The sequence below is a fragment of the Phyllostomus hastatus genome, unplaced genomic scaffold (assembly GCF_019186645.2).
Source record: "Phyllostomus hastatus isolate PE091 unplaced genomic scaffold, TTU_PhHast_1.1 phas_contig_81, whole genome shotgun sequence".
Taxonomy (NCBI): Eukaryota; Metazoa; Chordata; class Mammalia; order Chiroptera; family Phyllostomidae; genus Phyllostomus; species Phyllostomus hastatus.
In genome coordinates this window covers 292,284-308,479 of record NW_025333962.1, presented here as the reverse complement: position 1 = coordinate 308,479, position 16,196 = coordinate 292,284, and the positions used below count along the sequence as shown (strand labels likewise).

The window sequence follows — 16,196 nt, the reverse complement described above, 5'->3', positions numbered from 1 at the left end:
GGATGCTGCTGTGGAAGCTCCCTAGGGCACAAGGTGGGGTGAGGGACCCCATAAGGGATCCTTGCCTATTCCCCTTTCTCAGACTGGGCTGTCTAGTTGGGGGGCCTGTACCTGAGCAGGCTGCTGGGGGCGGGGGTGTTTGTTGAGTGATTAAATGAAGGGTGAGCAGGTATGCAGAGTGAATGAGGGAGATGGGTGATGGGATGTGTCAGTTGCCCTCCTGGACAGAGAGGGGCCTATGGGGACCATCACTCCCTTCTGGCTCTCCCAAGACTCCTGGACTCAGCTCTGGGGCCTCCTGAGCCCCCACAAAGCTGGCCTGGCCCTCACCAGCTTGTTTTCAATGAGGTCGCAGACGATTTTGTTGTTGAAATACTGGATGGGGGTCCAGTGGATGCCCTCCTGGACATACTCCTCCTGGGGGTGGCAAAAGAGCAGGGCTGAGGTGGGAGTCTGGGCAGAGGTGTGTATTCCTAGAATGCATGCTTGAGGACGGGCAAAGAAAGCGAGGCTGTCTGTCACTCTCTTTCTCTTCAATCAGGTGGCGCCCAGCCTGCCCTGTGGATGCAGAGCCTCGGATCTCTGTGAGGCCCGGATTGGCAGGGCTGGCACCCGCGAGGCTGAGCCCAGTGACATAACTGAGAATGTCAGAGCTACAGTCCAAGGCAAGGAAGGCATCCCACCTGCCCAGCAGCATCTGAATTTTGCGGACAAACAGCTGAAGGATGGCCATACTCTGTCAGGTGACAACACCCAGACAGAGTCCACCCTGCACTTGGTGTCTCATCTACAGGGTGGCACCATTGAGCCCTCCCTCCGCCTGCCTGCCCAGAAGCACAACCGTGAGACGATGATCTGCAAGTACTACCCTGCCTGCACCCTGCACTGTCAACTGCCCGCAAGAAGAAGTGCGGCCACACCTATAGCCTGTGCCCCAAGAAGAGGGTCCAATAAGGCTCCGCCATCATCTCCTCGACTCACAAGGTGCCTTCTGCCTGAACCCTGGCCCTGGGGCCTCAGTAAGTTTCTCTTTTATTGAAAAAAAGAAAATGGGGCCATGCTTCCTCCAAATTTCCTCCACAATCTCATCAGTTAGGACTTTCAACTGTAACAAAGCCTTTACCCTGCGTGGGGCAGGCTGAAAGTATGCCCCCCCCAACCTGGCAGCCCTCAGCCACCAATAGACATGCTGGTGACGTGCTATGGCTCCCTCGTTCCTTAGTAGGCCCACCCTGAGGTCTGCTCTGCAAAGTCGCCTGGGGCCCAGCAGAACTGAACTCCAGTGGCCTGTGGGTAACCTACTCATTACCACACCCCACTGGGAATTTTTAAAAAAATCCCTCTCTCACTACCTCACTTTCTTCTTGGTCTTTGCCCTGAATCCTTGTCTGAGGCTGTGCTTCTATGGGATCGGGAGTACAAAACATCAGGGAGTTTTGTCTTTCCTGTTCATGGTAGCCTCCCTAGCACTGCAGACAGTGCCTGGGACACAGTAGGTGCTCAATAAGTAATTGTTGAAGGAATGGATAAAAACATTATTCCCCAGCCCTTGTCAAAGCTTGAAAGGTGGAAAGCATCTTTCAACGGAAATTTCACAGAGGAGCCTTGATGGCCTGCCTCCAACCCAGTGTCCTGTGTCCCTGGCCACTTGGCTGCCCCTGCCCACCTGCTCCGCCTTCAGAGTGAGTTCAATAAAGATCTGCTGGAGCTTCTCATTGACAAAGTTGATGCAGAATTGCTCAAAGCCGTTTTTCTGTGGAGAGAAGAAAAGAGTGCTGCCTTCAGTGGGCTGATGCTGGAGGCTCCTGGGGCCATGGCAACAAGGAGTGCACCTGGGAGCAGAACCCACACCTGGAAGATCTCGAAGCCGTAGATGTCAAGCACACCAATGCTGTACTCTTCCTGGGGCTTCTGCATAGCGCGGTTTATGGCCTGTGATGTAGATAGGGACAGGAGGTCAGTGCCAGCCAACTGGGCTCCTAGGTGCACTGCAGGCTCTATGTGCACCCCTATCAGGCACTCATACAAGGAATCCAGGCATTAGAGCACCAGGTTCCTGCCTTGGGAGCTGGCTCTGCCCCTTACTGACACTGCCCCATCGGTTATCTTTACAATGAGTGAATAATAGCAAGGATTTTGTAGGTCTCTTTTTAAGAAATAAGCTGATGCATGTAAAACAGTCACCCCAGTAAAGGGTGCACACTGGGTGTTAGGTGACGTTCGCTACTGCTCTGTCCTCATTTTCTACCCTGACTCTTCCTGTCCACCACCTTGCCCTCTAGACAGACCTCCTCTCTGCTCCCACGCACACCCACCCTCTCCATCACCATAGCCCCTATCCCATGGAGTCCAAGCCTGGGCTCCATGCCCCAGGCAGAGGAAGCCCTTCTGTTTGCCACATGATCACCCTGCCCCTGCTTGGTGTGGCCCATGGCAGGGAACCAGAGAGGTTGTGATAGTCACGCCTGCCCCCAGCACCCCCCCAACCTCGGCTGGTCCCAGAGCACCTCTCCCTTGCCAACCCCACCCCTGCCACACTGGCCTCCACGAGGAAGTCAAAGAGACGGGCGTAGAGCCCCTTGGCCAGGGCGTCTCGAGTGTAAGTTGCCTGCTCCACGTTCAGGGTCACGTTGATGGACTCGCTGCGCCCGCCCCAGCGGCTGTCCATCTTGCGGCTGGTCAGCTTCTCCTGTAGCCTCCCACTGTCAATGCCCAGCAGGTAGGCAGGAAAGGCCAGGACTGCAGGGTGGGGGTGGGGGGAGGGAGGGGGCAGCCATCAGGCTCTTGTCTTCCAGTGCCCGGTCTCTCCCTATTTTGCCCAGTGACACTGAAATTGTCCTCGTGGGTTCTCACCCTCTGGGGGCTGAATTAGGAGGAAGCGCCCACACACACCACCTGCTCCCCGCCTTCCTCAGTACCCACACTCACGGTCCACACTCTCCACCTGGGCATAGTTCCCATCTTCACGAAAGCTGATGTTCCCCAAGTGCAGGATACCGGCTACGAGCTGCAGGACCAGCTGCTGGGCACTGGGTGGAATCCCGATGACCTGCATGGCACTCTGCGGGCGCCAAGGACAGGGCCTGTGCCACCATTCCGACCGCCCCCCACCCCTGTCTCCTGAGGTTGGGCTTCTGGGGTCACAGCACAGACTCAGAATCAGGCATCTGGTCCCCATTTCACCTCTTTCCTGACCTCACTGTGTGACCTTATGCAAGTCCCTGCTTGCCTCTGGGACTCAGTTTCCTGATTTGCAACACAAGAGGATACCAGGGTTAGAGGGCAGTTGGTGCTCACCAGAGTCTCACTGAAGTCACTTCTGTCATCAGTGCCATCCACCTTGTAGGTGTCTGATTGGTTGAGGTAGTAATAATAGTCGGGCGTCATGAGGCCCAGGTTCTGCCGCTGCTCCTGGGAGGCCCCTTCCAGCAGCTGGAGGGGTATCAATGCTTGTGCACTGAACTGGCTCAGGCCTTGGGGTACCCCAGTCCTCACAGACCCTCCCCCTGCCACCCTCAGACTCCAGGTGGGGCTCCCTGTTCCTTGCACCTGATAGTAGATGTGGAAGTTCCTCTCATTTTCATTCTGCATGACCACGCGGGATTTCTCCAGCAGGAAGTTGGAGATCTTGCCCCCATCAGGCTCTCCACCACGGCTGAACTGGATCTCAAAATACTTGCCCTGAATGTGAGAGAACCATGTAAGCCCCCCAGTGGGGCCTTGGGATTCAGGGGTAGGGGAAGGACTGGGGATGGGCCTTAGGAGCCTGGCCTCTTCCTCCTCTTACCCATGTGACTCCATGTGACTTCAACTCGCTTTCCTCTCCCCATCCCCACTTATGCCCTGATTGTCTTTTCCACCAGTTCCTCCTTTCCAGCCTTTGCTTAAGTTATTTCCTGGGCCCGGAATGCCCTTATCTCCCTCTCTGAGGATTCAAGCCCTCATTCAGGGCATCGGCCCTGTGCCTGGCTCACAGAAATATCCTGTTTTATTTTTTTAAAGATTTTTTATTTATTTATTTTTAGAGAGAGAAAAAAGGAGAAAGAAAGAGAGGGAGAGAGAAATATCAATATCAGAAAGAAACATCGATTGGTTGCCTCTCACACATGCCCCAACTGGGGACTGAACCCCCAACCTGATTGTGTGCCCTGACTGGGGATTGAACCTGTGAACTTTCACTTTATGGGACGATGCCCAGCCCACTGAGCCACACCAGTCAGGGCAGTATCCCATTTTACTGACCAGGTAGGTCCTCAGTCCCTCTACTACAACACAGAGGCCTCCATGTTTCTATGGGATACTACTGGTTTCAATCATGCTGAGTGTCTCCCACATGTTGTCTGTCAGCCCAGAGCAAGGGCCTGACGAGCCCTTTCTTTGGCCTCTGACACCATCTGGGTTCTTCTCTGGCCAGAGGTTGGAGGACAGACAAGTCACATTATGTCTCCTTTCTGCACTTCCATCTGAGAGCAATACAAAACTATGTCACTGTACTACATAAACACCTGTAGTATATGACATACTTACTCTATTGTACAATAAGACTACATAAAATAAAATGTAATTATACATTTTGAGATTTATCCATGTTTTTGGGTGTATCAGTAATTTGAAAACACATACTGTGTGATTCCATTTATATGAAGTTCTAGGACAGCTGAAACTAATCTATGGTGAAAAAACTCAGAAGATTGGTCACTTCTGGAGTAGGGTGGGAGTAGAATGGACTCGAAAGGGACGGGGGACCTCCTGCAGCCATGGTGACGTTCTATATATCGACAGGGGTTTGGGTTGCACAGTGTATGCGTTTTTCACTGAATGGTGCACTTTAGAGATATGTATTTTGTGGCGTGCAAATTTTATTTTAAAAGAAATGAAAGAACTGCACATTTACAATGGACTGTTATCAATGATCTGCATGCTGGAGTGTGGTGGGGAAAGGCATGGTGTCGGCTGCTTGCTTTGCACTGCATCACATAAAAAGACAGCATGATGGATGGAGATACCCTGGAACAAGTATAGTAAAATGCTAACAATAGAATCTGGGAGAGGAGACTTCTGGCCAAGATGAAGGCATAGGTAGAAACCCTTCACTTCCTCGAACAACCAAAAGGAGGATAACAACCAATCTAAAATCAATAAACAACCCAAAGTGCCAGAAAATCAAACTGCATGGAACTCCAACAACAAAGGAATTAAAGAAAAAGTCAACCAGTACAACCAGACTGGTGAGGTGGTGGACAGTGTTCTCCGACTCAGAAAAACTGCCAGGACCCAGCTGACCTTGGGGGCGGGGCTGGTTGCTGAGCTGGTGGGCTCGGGGGAGGGAGGGGCTTGTGGGGACTCAGAGGTGGCTGTGGGCTGCGGTGGTTGTGGTGGTAGGAGAAGCTCCTAGTCTCACAGGAGAGTCCATTGAAAAGGGCCATAGAGGTGAGCAGGTAGCCACACTGTTCCCTCTCTGGCCCCTCCCCAGCAAAGAGGGTCGCCTTGTCAGTGAATACCTAAGGCCCTGCCTCCTTACAACCTATCAGCTGGGCCAAGACAAAGAAATATGGCTGAAATGAAAGAACAGAGTAAAGCCTCAGAAAGAGAGCTAAGTGAGGAGATTGCTAACCTATCTGATGGAGAATTTAAAGCCCTGGCAATCAAAATGCTCACAGATCTGATTGAACTTGGTCAAAAAATAAAATGAAAACATGAAAAAACAAAGAAATATGAAAAGGATACCCAAAGTGAAATAAAGCAGAATGTTTAGGGAACCAACAGCGACAGGAAGGAAACCAGGATTCAAAGCAACGATTTGGCACAAAAGGGAAAAAATAAACATCCATCCAAAACAAAATGAAGAAACAAGGATTTGAAAACGTGAAGAGACTATTACAAACCTCTGGGACAACCTGAAATGTTCCAATATCTGAATTATAGTGGTGCCAGAAGGAGAAGAACAGCAGTGAGAAATTGAAAATTTATTTGAACAAATAATGAAGGAAAACTTCCCCACTCTGGCAAAGGAAATAGACTTCCAGGAAGTCCAGGAAACTCAGTCCCAAAGAAGTTGGACCCAAGGAGGAACACACCAAGGCACATCATCATTAAGTTACCCAAGATTAAACACAAAGATAGAATCCTAAAAGAAGCAAGAGAAAGGGAGACAGTTATCTACAAAGGAGTGCCCATAAGACTGTCAGCTGATTTCTCAAAGGAAATCTTGCAGGCAAGAAGGGGCTGGAAAGAAGTATTTGAAGTTATGAAAGGCAAGGACCTACATCCAAGATTGCTCTATCCTGCAAAGCTTTCATTTAGAATGAAGGGCAGATAAAGTGCTTCCCAGATAAGATAAAGTTAAAGGAGTTCATCATCACCAAGCCCTTATTATATGAAATGTTAAAGGAACTTATCTAAGAAAAAGAAGATAAAAAATATGAACAGTAGAATGACAGTAAACTCACAACTATCAACAAATGAACCTAAAAGAAAAGAAAAACAATGAAAAAAACAAAATACAACAAAACAACTAAGCAAACAACCAGAACAGGAACTGAATCAGAGAAATGGACATCACACAGAAGGAGTTCAGTGGGGAGGGGGAAGGGAGGAGTCAGGGGGAAAATGTACAGGGAAGAAGGAGCATGGTTAGTAGGCATAAGGTAGATGGGGAGAGATAAGAAATGGTATGGGAAACAGGACTCAAAGAACTTATATGTACAACCCATGGATGCGAACTAAGGGGAGAATGCTGGAGGGTTGGGGGGCAGGGCAGAGGGGGAGAAATTGGGAGAACTAATAGCATAATCAATAAAAAATTAAAAAAAGAATCTGGGAGAGGAGCATACAGATGTTCGCTTTATTCTTCCATCTCTCTGTGTATTTGAAATTTTAATAATAAAATATTGGGGAAAATACTTCAATATAATTGTATTATAAATATATATTAGAAAATAAAATATAGCTAATAATGTTTTGGGAAATAAAATTCTTATTAGCGTATGGAATTTACTAAGTCATTTCTACGTGCAGGCATTGTGCTGAGTGTTGAGGTCTATGAGGCGTATTTTAATATCATTCCACATTAAGGAGGAGAAAACAGAGGAGACTCAGGAGGTTATACTATTTCTTCGTCCAAGCCACATGTCTACATAGTGACAGAACCAGACCCTAAACCTGGATCTGGTTACCTAGTCTGTCTCCATTAGACTCAGTATAGCACCATACACAATGAAGGAGCCTAAGAACCATTTCCTGAGGGAAGGGAGGAAAGGAGGACTAAAAAGGACTGAAACGTGACTGGGGGCACACGTGGCATAATTGCAGCCAGGGGAGTATTTCAGAAGGTGACACAAACCTGTCCCAGTCTGCGATAGCGACTCTGTTTTAATGCACAGTGAGCAGGCAGTGAGAGTCCCGTCCAGGAGCAGGTATTTCCTGTAATGTTGGGCATGCAGGTAGAGGACACGTGTGTGTGTGTGTGTGTGTGTGTGTGTGTGTGTGTGTGTGTGGCGTGGTTGCGCCTAAAGCAGGGCTGCGGACTCACGAAACGACTGGAATTGTTGTTGCGCACGGTCTTGGCGTTGCCGAAGGCCTCGAGCAGCGGGTTTGATTGCAGGATGATGTCCTTCACGTGCTGCAGGCGGCAGGGGGGTCCGGGGGAGAGGTCAGGCTGAGGCAGGTGCGGAGGGATAAAACACCGTAGAGTGGGGGGAAACGCGGCCTTTCTGTCTGCCTCACCTGGACCTTCTCGCCCCCACCAGACACCTTGGAGATGTAGCCCATGATGTATTTGGCGGCGACCGTCTTCCCGGCTCCACTTTCTCCACTGAGGATGGAGGAGGCAAGGAAGGATCAGTGGCCAGGGGCAGAGGAAGGGGGAAGTGCCCTTTTTAGTCCCTGATCATTCGTTTGTTCCTTCCTTCATTCAGTTCCTACTGCGTGCAAAGGGCTAGTCCAGGCACTGGGAACAGAGTAGTGAACAAGACGGATACAAGTCCCTGCCCTGCTGGAGCTGACGTGTAGAGAGGACAGATGGACAATAACAGAATGAATAAGTAAAATATATCGTGGGTCAGAGGGTGACCAGGAAAGGAAAGCCAGGCTGGGGACAGAGAGGGATGGCAAGCCTCTGTCTGGATCAGGGTTCCAAGTCAATCTCCCTGGGGCAGTGATGCTATTTGGGTGGGGCCTGGGTGGGAGGGTCTGAGGCCCCTGTCCTACCTGATGATGACACACTGGTTCTCACAGTCGATGAGCATATTCCGGTACATGTTGTCGGTGAGGGCATAGATGTGCGGGGGATTCTCGTACTGGGCCTGCCGGGGAGGGCAGGTCTCAGCTCAGGGCTAGGGGCCAGGGTCCTGGGGACCATGCCTCCCGCCCAGCCTCGTGCTCACCGCTCCCTGGTAGAGCTCGATCTCACGGTCCGTGAAGTAGGGCATCTGCTTGAAGGGATTTACAGAGATGAGCACGGAGCCAATGTAGGTCTGGGGAGTGGTTAAGGGCCATGAATTGTCCTGGCATGCTTTGTCTCTCATGCGCCCTGTCCCCTCAGCCTGATGTCCCCTGCCCTGGGGCCTCCTGGAACCCCATTGCTAAGAGGAAGAGATGGAGATACTCAGATGTGCCCTGGGTCTCTTAGGAAAAACCAGGGTTAGGTCCAGAATGGGGAAAATGATATGCTGTGGCTGAGCCATCCCAGGGCAGAGGAAGAAGTGGGGGGCACAACCACCCGCCAGCAGAGCCCTACTGTCACTCCATCTGTCCCCTGTGCTATCACCCAATGCTTTCGCTGCCCTAGACCCCTCCATTCATTTGCTCAGGCACCTGGGTGTCCCTTCTGTCATGAAGTTCCTCTGCTACCCTTCCCGGCATTCATCCACCCACTACCCCTCCACCCCTTGGCCAGCTCTCCTGTCCCTTGGCCCTTCATTGGCCTGCCCTGCCCACGGCCCAGGGTACAAAGATGTAGTCATCCATGAAGCGCTTTCGGAGGTTGCCCACGATGGAGTCCTCGGTGATCTGAGGCAGCAGCACCATGTCGTCCACACCGCTCTGTTTCACATTGTGGCTCTGCCAATGGAAGCGCTCCTTGCTGCCCTGGGGGGTGGGAGCAGGGTGGTGGGCGTGGGCCCTGGGAAACAAGCACTCGGGGAAGTGGGGTGGAGCCTTAGTGCCCTGACCTGGCTCACCTCCACCCTCATAGCAGGAGAGAGAGGTGGGCAAGGTCCAGTCCGGGCTCACTGCCTACAGGAGGAGGCCAGACAGCATGAGGACACCTCCTTCCTGCTTCCCTTCCTGTCTCCCTGCTCTTCACTCCCCTACCCACTTCTCATGCTCAAGCCCAGGCCAAGTCCTTGACTTCTCCAAGGCATGTGACCTGCTGTCCACCCCTTCCACCTAGAGATGGTCTCCTTTCTCCCACTCCCCTGCTCCTCTCTCATGGTCATGCATGCTATCTTGGTCCTCTGAGATCCTCTCAGAGCCACACACTCAGCTGTGACCTCTATTCCCCATGCCACGCCATGACCCTTATTCTCAGCAACCACAGCCTTCCTGCTGCCCCTGCCCCATCTTCTCCATCCTCAGAGAACCTTCACCCTGCCCTGCACTGGCTCCAGCACCCTCTCATGCTCCCACTTTCCCTTCTTCCTTCCTTCCTCAAGTGTTCAATAGTTGACACCCTCCTTAGGGCTCAAGGAGGAAACTCAGACACAGGTTCCTCCCCAAAACTCCTCCTCCAGGAAGCCTTCCTGGAATATTTTCTGCTTTTAGCCCCACTGAACTCATCCAATGCCTTAAACACTTAAACACATTGGCTCTCCCAGCCCACTCTACCTCTGGTCAGAATACCCTTGCCATGGGAAAGTCTGAGAGTCAGAAGAGTGATGATGGCCACTCATGCTCAGCTAACATGTCCCCCCCACAGGGAGCCTCTTTTCCCAGACCAGGAGCCCCTGGAGGGATGGAGTCCTTTCTTGGCCCCAGTAAGGGGGACATATTGAATGAACAAGGGGACAGGGTGAAGAAAGAAACCCAACTTCAGAGGAAGACCTCCAAGGGCAAGGGATGCAGGGAAACAAAGTCAAGTCTTCAAAGGTGACTATCATTTGCCGGACAGATTCCAGGGCACAGAAACAGGCATGCTGGGTAGAGGGGACTCTGGCAGGCGTCCAGCAGGGGAGCCAGTATGGGCAGCTGTACGGCAGAGGTGAATGAGAAGCCAGCCTCCCCTGGGGGTACTGGGGAGCCACAGAAAGTTCCTGAGCAGAAGAGGTGCATGGTCAGCATGTGGACACACTGACAGCCAGAGGAGGTTTGTCAAGGAATGCCCACAGATGTTAAACATATCCAGCTTCTGGTGTGGCCAGGTCTAGGTTCTGATCCCAGCTAGGTGGCCCAACAGTGCTGTGAGCCTCCGTGGCCTGATCTGTAAAATGGAAGAAATGACTTACTTCCCAGAGCTGATGTGAGGATGAATTGCTCTGGGAAGCAAAGTGGGACAGGCAGCTGATACTCTTCCAAGTGATTGTGAGGATGCACCCGGGCAGAGGGCACGTGACAGAACAAACATTCACTAAGTGCCTACCATGTGCCTGATGCTGGTCAGGAGGTGTCACCAATATTAGCAGCAATCTTTATAGCAATGCAGTGGGGTGTAGGCAAGGAGGGAACTGAGGCTTGTGAAGTGAGTGGCTTGACACTTCACTCAGGAAATAGCTGAATTGTTTCCAAGGGAGTGGGGTTTGAGTCTGGGTCCATCTGACAGCAAAACCCAGGCTCTTGCATCAATACCCACAAGTGGCTGGAAACCACGGGATGTCTGGGCTTGAATAGAAAGTTGAGAAGGGTTTTGATGCTGAGCAGGAAGGGGTGCACCATAGAGTGAACTACCCAGTGATGCTGCAGAAATGCGATCGAGGCAGGAACAGACTGTGGGGGCAGGGAGTGTGGGGCTCAAACTCCTCAAACGTCTCCTAGCCTGAGCAGTCAGTGTGGGTTTCTCATCCGGCAGGTCTGATCTCCTCTCTCGGGGCTTTCCTTCTGTCTGCGGCTTCCGTCACTGTCCTGTTCACCCACTCTGCAAAGCATTCTTGAGCACCTTCTATGTACCAGTAATTTAGGTCTTTAGAGAGAACTCTTTTTTTAAAAAAATATTTTTTTTTATCTTCACCTGAGGATTGCTTTTACAGAGAGAAAAACATCAATTGGTTGGTTGCCTCTTGTACATGCTCACACCAGGGATTGAACCCATAACCTCAGTTATGGGAGACACTCCAACCAACTGTGCCACACCAGCTAGGGCTTTGGGAAGAACTCTTTCAGTTCTTTACTAAATTATCTCTAAGCCTTTGCACATATTGAGCCCTCTGCTCACACTATTCCTGCCTGGTGAATGGCCATTTGTCCTTTGAGGCTTGGTTCAGGGGATGACTCCTCCAAGAAGAACTTCCTGAACCCAGGCCGGTCAGGTGCTCCCTCTGGACTCCCACAGCCCATTGTGCTTCCTTCACCATTGATCCATCCATGTTTTGGACACTCCCTATATTAGCCTCATCTTCTGGTTTGCAAGCTCCTGAGATGAGGGGCTCCTGCCATGCCCAGCTCAACAACGTATCAGGGCTCATTTGAGTGAATGAGTGATGGAGGGAGGGAGAGCATGAATGAATGGAGGGGGCCACCCAGAGTAAGGTCCTGAAGAGCCTTTCATGCCAAGCAAAGCAACTGGGACTTGATTGTCTGTGGCTTGGAGACCTCTCAGCAGGGCCATATTGCTTCTGGGGACATGAGGAAGGGCAGGAGCATTTTTGGTTGTCATGGGGATAGAGACATGCCTGGTGTTTTAAGGGAGCTGCAGGAGCCAGCTTTACATTCAGATTATCACCCTGCCTATAGCTCTTCACCCACCTGGCAGGTGTCCATGTAAGTGACACATCTGTTTATGATTAGTCCTTGGAACCTAGAACCAAATTTGATTTTACCTATAAACAGAAAATATTTTGCTCAGATTTTGTTTTGTTCTGATGATATTATTTTGGAATTTGTTCAGCATTTGCTAAGAATTGTTCAGCATTTGGAAGCTTGTGGTGGGGCTGTCAGTGTGTGGAAATGCCCGTGGGTGTGTGCAAGCACCTGGTGGCTCCTGTGGGCCTTGTTGGTCCACTGGCCTGAGCAGTTTGTCTTTATGCACATCGTTCATTGGAAGTGACTTTCTCCAGTGTATTCCAGGGGATCACTGTAGTGATTTCTGAAACAATGGTAGGCAGTGTGTCTTATTGTGAATTTCATTTCAGGGCTTTGGGGAGCCTGTCAGAATGGGGTGGCCTGCAGGTGACAAGAGCTGGTTGGGAGAAGTAGGGAGCCGTGGAGGGCACCACAAGCTACTGAAGAGCATTCTTGCTCCCTGGAGACTGGGAGGGACCCCAGGGAGAGCATTAGTGACCTCAGGATCATCAGTCAGGTGGGGAGGCCGGGAGGAGTGGAGGATGCTTTGGGACAGTCTGGCTGAGAAGGGGGCAGGGAAAGGGGCTGTGGGGAGAAATGGGGTCAGGGGAACATGTTGCCTATTTGTAACATGGGGAGACCAGAGTGTGTTGGTGGTCCCGTTGGGGTAGGAGTGGCAGTCGGTGTGGATGCAGGTTGGTAGGAGCTGCTGAGGGGACAGGAAGTGGATTCTCTCTCTGAAGACCTCAAGAGGTGGGGCCTTGGGTGGTAACTATGGTAATGGACAACAACGATAGCAAGGAAAGTTAACACCCCATGGGGCACTTATTCTGTGTCAGACTCTGGTTAAGGTTTTTCCCTGAATTACCTCATTTAATTCTCTCAACATATGCTGAGGTTGAGAGATCATATGATTAGGTCCACTCTGAGGAAGAGAAAACCATGGCCCTGAGAGGTCAGGCATACACCCTCCAAGGTCATATAGCAGGAAGAGAGGACCTGGGTGAATATGAGCAAAACCTTTCGTTCCTTAGCCTGATCCGGGTCAGAGGTGGTGGGGCGAGTCCTTTGGGCAAGATGAAGATGGGGCAGGGACAAGCTTGGTCCTGTTTAGGGCTTCCCCTTTTGGGTCAGCCTGGTTTCCAGGCTCTTGGGCCCCTTAGGCAGAGCTGACCCTCAAGGCCACTTCCTTTCTCAGAGGTCAGAGTTTGCAGGGCTGGCTGTGTCTGGCTGCCTCTGCCCGCTCTGAAGGCTTTGTTCCTCTTCCTGTCCCTCTCTACTTCCCTGACTTGGCTATGTGGCCCTTGGCCTCTTTCAGCCCCTGCCATCTCTCCCTGAGTCCTGCCCCAGGCACCTGGACCCCCAGATCCACTCCTGGCTCCATGTAATCACAAGACACATGGGCTGTGAGTGGTAGAGGGAGAGAGAGTTTTGCTTAAGTGGGCACAGTGGATGGGAGGACGCTCAAGACTTTTTGGCACAGGGCCAGTTGGGTGTGAAGCCTGGCTTGACAGTTGGCTCCAGGAGGCCCCTGACTTCTCCAAGCCTCAGTTTCCCCATATGTAAAATTCATAATAAACTTCCGGCATGGGTTCACTGAGAGGAGCCAATGGGCTAATGCAGAGAACAGAGGCACTGAGCACCTCAGGAAGGGCAGCAGGTGGCCCCTGAGCATGGAGTGGATATGTCCGTCTTTGGCAACAGATACTTATGGAATGACTGACTGAATGAATGAGGTATCATAGGGATGAGACTGCCCCCTGCCCTGTGTCATGGGTGTCCCTCTCTCTGAGGCCCTCAAGTCTCCATGGGTCAAGTTGAAACTGTTTGTTCCTAAGTCCCTTCTTTGGGATGTGGGGGTGCAACAAAGAGGTTGTGGTCACAGTTGACCATAAGCCAAGCATGACTCAACCTGCTAAGGCTCTTGTGAAAGACAGTCAGGGCTGGGGGTGGCCGGAGTGGGAAGGGGAAGGTACCTTCTTATTTTAGCTCTTTAGAGAGGTGCCCTTGACTGAAGAGGGGCGTTTGGGGATGGGGCTTCCCTGGTGCCAGAGAAGGGTGGGGCTGTTTGTGACCAGGGGAGGGCTTCTGCAGGGCTGGGCAAGGGAGCTCTGCAGGGGATACAGTCCCTGAGCCCCTGCTGTGTGTGCACGGAGGTAGGTGGGACCAGGCCTAGGGGAACTCAGAGTGTCCCAAGCAGGCAAAGTGAGTTGCCCAGGGGAGACTGTGGGTCCCCATCAGTTGGTAGTAAGGAGAGATGGGGTGATCAGTGAAGGCTTCCTGGGGAAGGCAGGTCTTACAGCATGAACTTCCCAGGTGGAGTTGGTGGTGGCCGCAGGAGTCACGGGCCAGGAAGGCCTTGGATGTATGTGGGACATCAGGATCCTAGCTTCCATGGAACAGAGAGTCCAGGTCCCAATGGGGCCAGGATGGGTGGCCCTGGGCTTGTGGGGGTCTGTACACCCTTCTGAATGGCCTCTCATTCATATGAGGAGGTTGTATGTCAAGGTGGCTGTTGAAAGTGTGACCTTGGGGGGTTACTGAGTTGAAATCCTATGTACTTTTGGGTTATACGACAGCTGGCCTAACCTCCCTGCCTCAGATTCAACAAGGTGAAGTGTGTGAAGAGGAAATGTTAGCTTTCCCCACCACTGTCAGCCACATTAGCAGCTGGGTTGGTCCTCAGATGCAGGGTGTGGAGCCAGGAGGAAGGGCTGGATGAGAGAGATTTTGCAATTTGCCCCATCTGCTCTGGCCTCCCTTGGGTGGTGATGAGCAGAGCCCCAGACTGGAGAGAGAAACAAAACAGCCACTTCCTTCCTTGCTAGGGTCCTGCAAGCTGTGGTTGCCAGCCAAGGAGGAGGTGTGAAGCTGTTGTGGTTGCTGAAGACAGCCCCCAGCCTCTGGACTTGCCACGACCCCAAGTGTGCCCTGTGCCTTGGTCCTGCCCTGCCCCAGCTCAGTGGAGTTCTGGGGCCACACCCTGCATTTGTACACTGTGCAGACAACACTCTTATCTCCAAAGGCTCCCAGGGTACCCCCTTCCTTTTGTCCTAGCCAGAGGCCATTCTCCAACCTGTGGGGACCCTTGTCCTTCTGGAGTACTTCCTTCTAATTCCCTCCCAGCCCCCAGCCTTCCTATGGCCACTGCCCCTGGATCTAGCAGCCACACTGCTGGTCTCTTGGCTTCATATATGTACTTTAAAAACCACCGCCATCACCCTCATGTCACCACCATCACCACACAAGGACAACAAAATGCATCCTTTGTTCCCATCCTCCACTACCAAAGTCAAACACACTGCTAATAACCTCAATGACAGCACCATCAGCCAACATCAGACAGAAGCAGCGACTGATTCTGCCACCAGTGTCCCAGCACCACACTCCACTAACACCACCCGTTCTCACCAGAACCAGCAACCCACCATAACTAACTACCGTCAATAGCCACCGTTAGGATCACAACACTAGCCTTCAGCAACCACACACAGCCAGCTTCCACAGAAGCAGCAATCAACACTACTCATTCAAAAACCAGCCGTGCCTCAGCATGGCTCCCGGGATTGCCACCACCAACAAAAAAATGAATGCTCAACAGCAAACAAACACTACCAAGGTCACTCAACTCTGAATAACGGTGACCACCAACTGCCGTCATTCCATGGATCCGGCCTCCAGCCAAAAGCACTGACCAGCATCCACCAGTGTTCCCCACTATCTGGCCCCAAATAGCCATCTGCATGGCCCGCATGCCCACAGAACCGTAAGACCGCTGGCCTGCAGCGATCAGCAGCAGCCTCATCGCCACCACTGGCACCGGGGACCCAATGGCTGTCTTTCAACAGCAACTCCTCTCCCACAAGGAGAATGTGGCCTCTGCTCACGGCCTTTGCTGACTCCAGCCCTGAGTAAGCATCGCCCTCGGTGGTGGTGACGGTGCATGTTCCGTCTCTGTGAAGTGCTTTGTGAACATTGTTCCTAAAGTTCCTGAAACTTTCAACACTCTACCTGGCACCATCACCCCTCCAGACAGATAGATGTCAGAGGTATTGGCCTCATGGGTGGCTTCCACTCTTCTTTTTGTCCATGGTCCTCTGGGGTGAGTTTCTCCCTCCCAGACCCCAGCAGCCAAGCACACGCTGACTAAGCATTTTTCACACAGGTTCCTTGGGAGGGGTTGCTTTTCTCAAGCAGAAAATCATTTCCTGTGTTCTTTTGATCAAAGTCTGCCCACTTAAGCTCCTGGGTCTTCCTGGCTTGGC

General features: G+C 51.8%; 1 protein-coding gene across 1 annotated transcript in view; it reads right to left on the bottom strand.

The window, feature by feature from the left end:
* MYO1F (myosin IF) overlaps positions 1-16,196 on the bottom strand; it is a 32,996-nt gene that overhangs the window by 15,321 nt on the left and 1,479 nt on the right. The window contains exons 2-13 of the mRNA XM_045850528.1: positions 8,950-9,087; positions 8,385-8,474; positions 8,209-8,303; positions 7,726-7,813; positions 7,532-7,621; positions 3,550-3,681; positions 3,298-3,432; positions 2,929-3,061; positions 2,543-2,739; positions 1,852-1,932; positions 1,667-1,753; positions 331-417 (exon numbers count right to left, since the gene is read on the bottom strand). Of these exons, the coding sequence (XP_045706484.1) occupies positions 331-417; positions 1,667-1,753; positions 1,852-1,932; positions 2,543-2,739; positions 2,929-3,061; positions 3,298-3,432; positions 3,550-3,681; positions 7,532-7,621; positions 7,726-7,813; positions 8,209-8,303; positions 8,385-8,474; positions 8,950-9,087 (1,353 nt within the window). The remainder of the gene's footprint in view (positions 1-330; positions 418-1,666; positions 1,754-1,851; positions 1,933-2,542; positions 2,740-2,928; positions 3,062-3,297; positions 3,433-3,549; positions 3,682-7,531; positions 7,622-7,725; positions 7,814-8,208; positions 8,304-8,384; positions 8,475-8,949; positions 9,088-16,196) is intronic.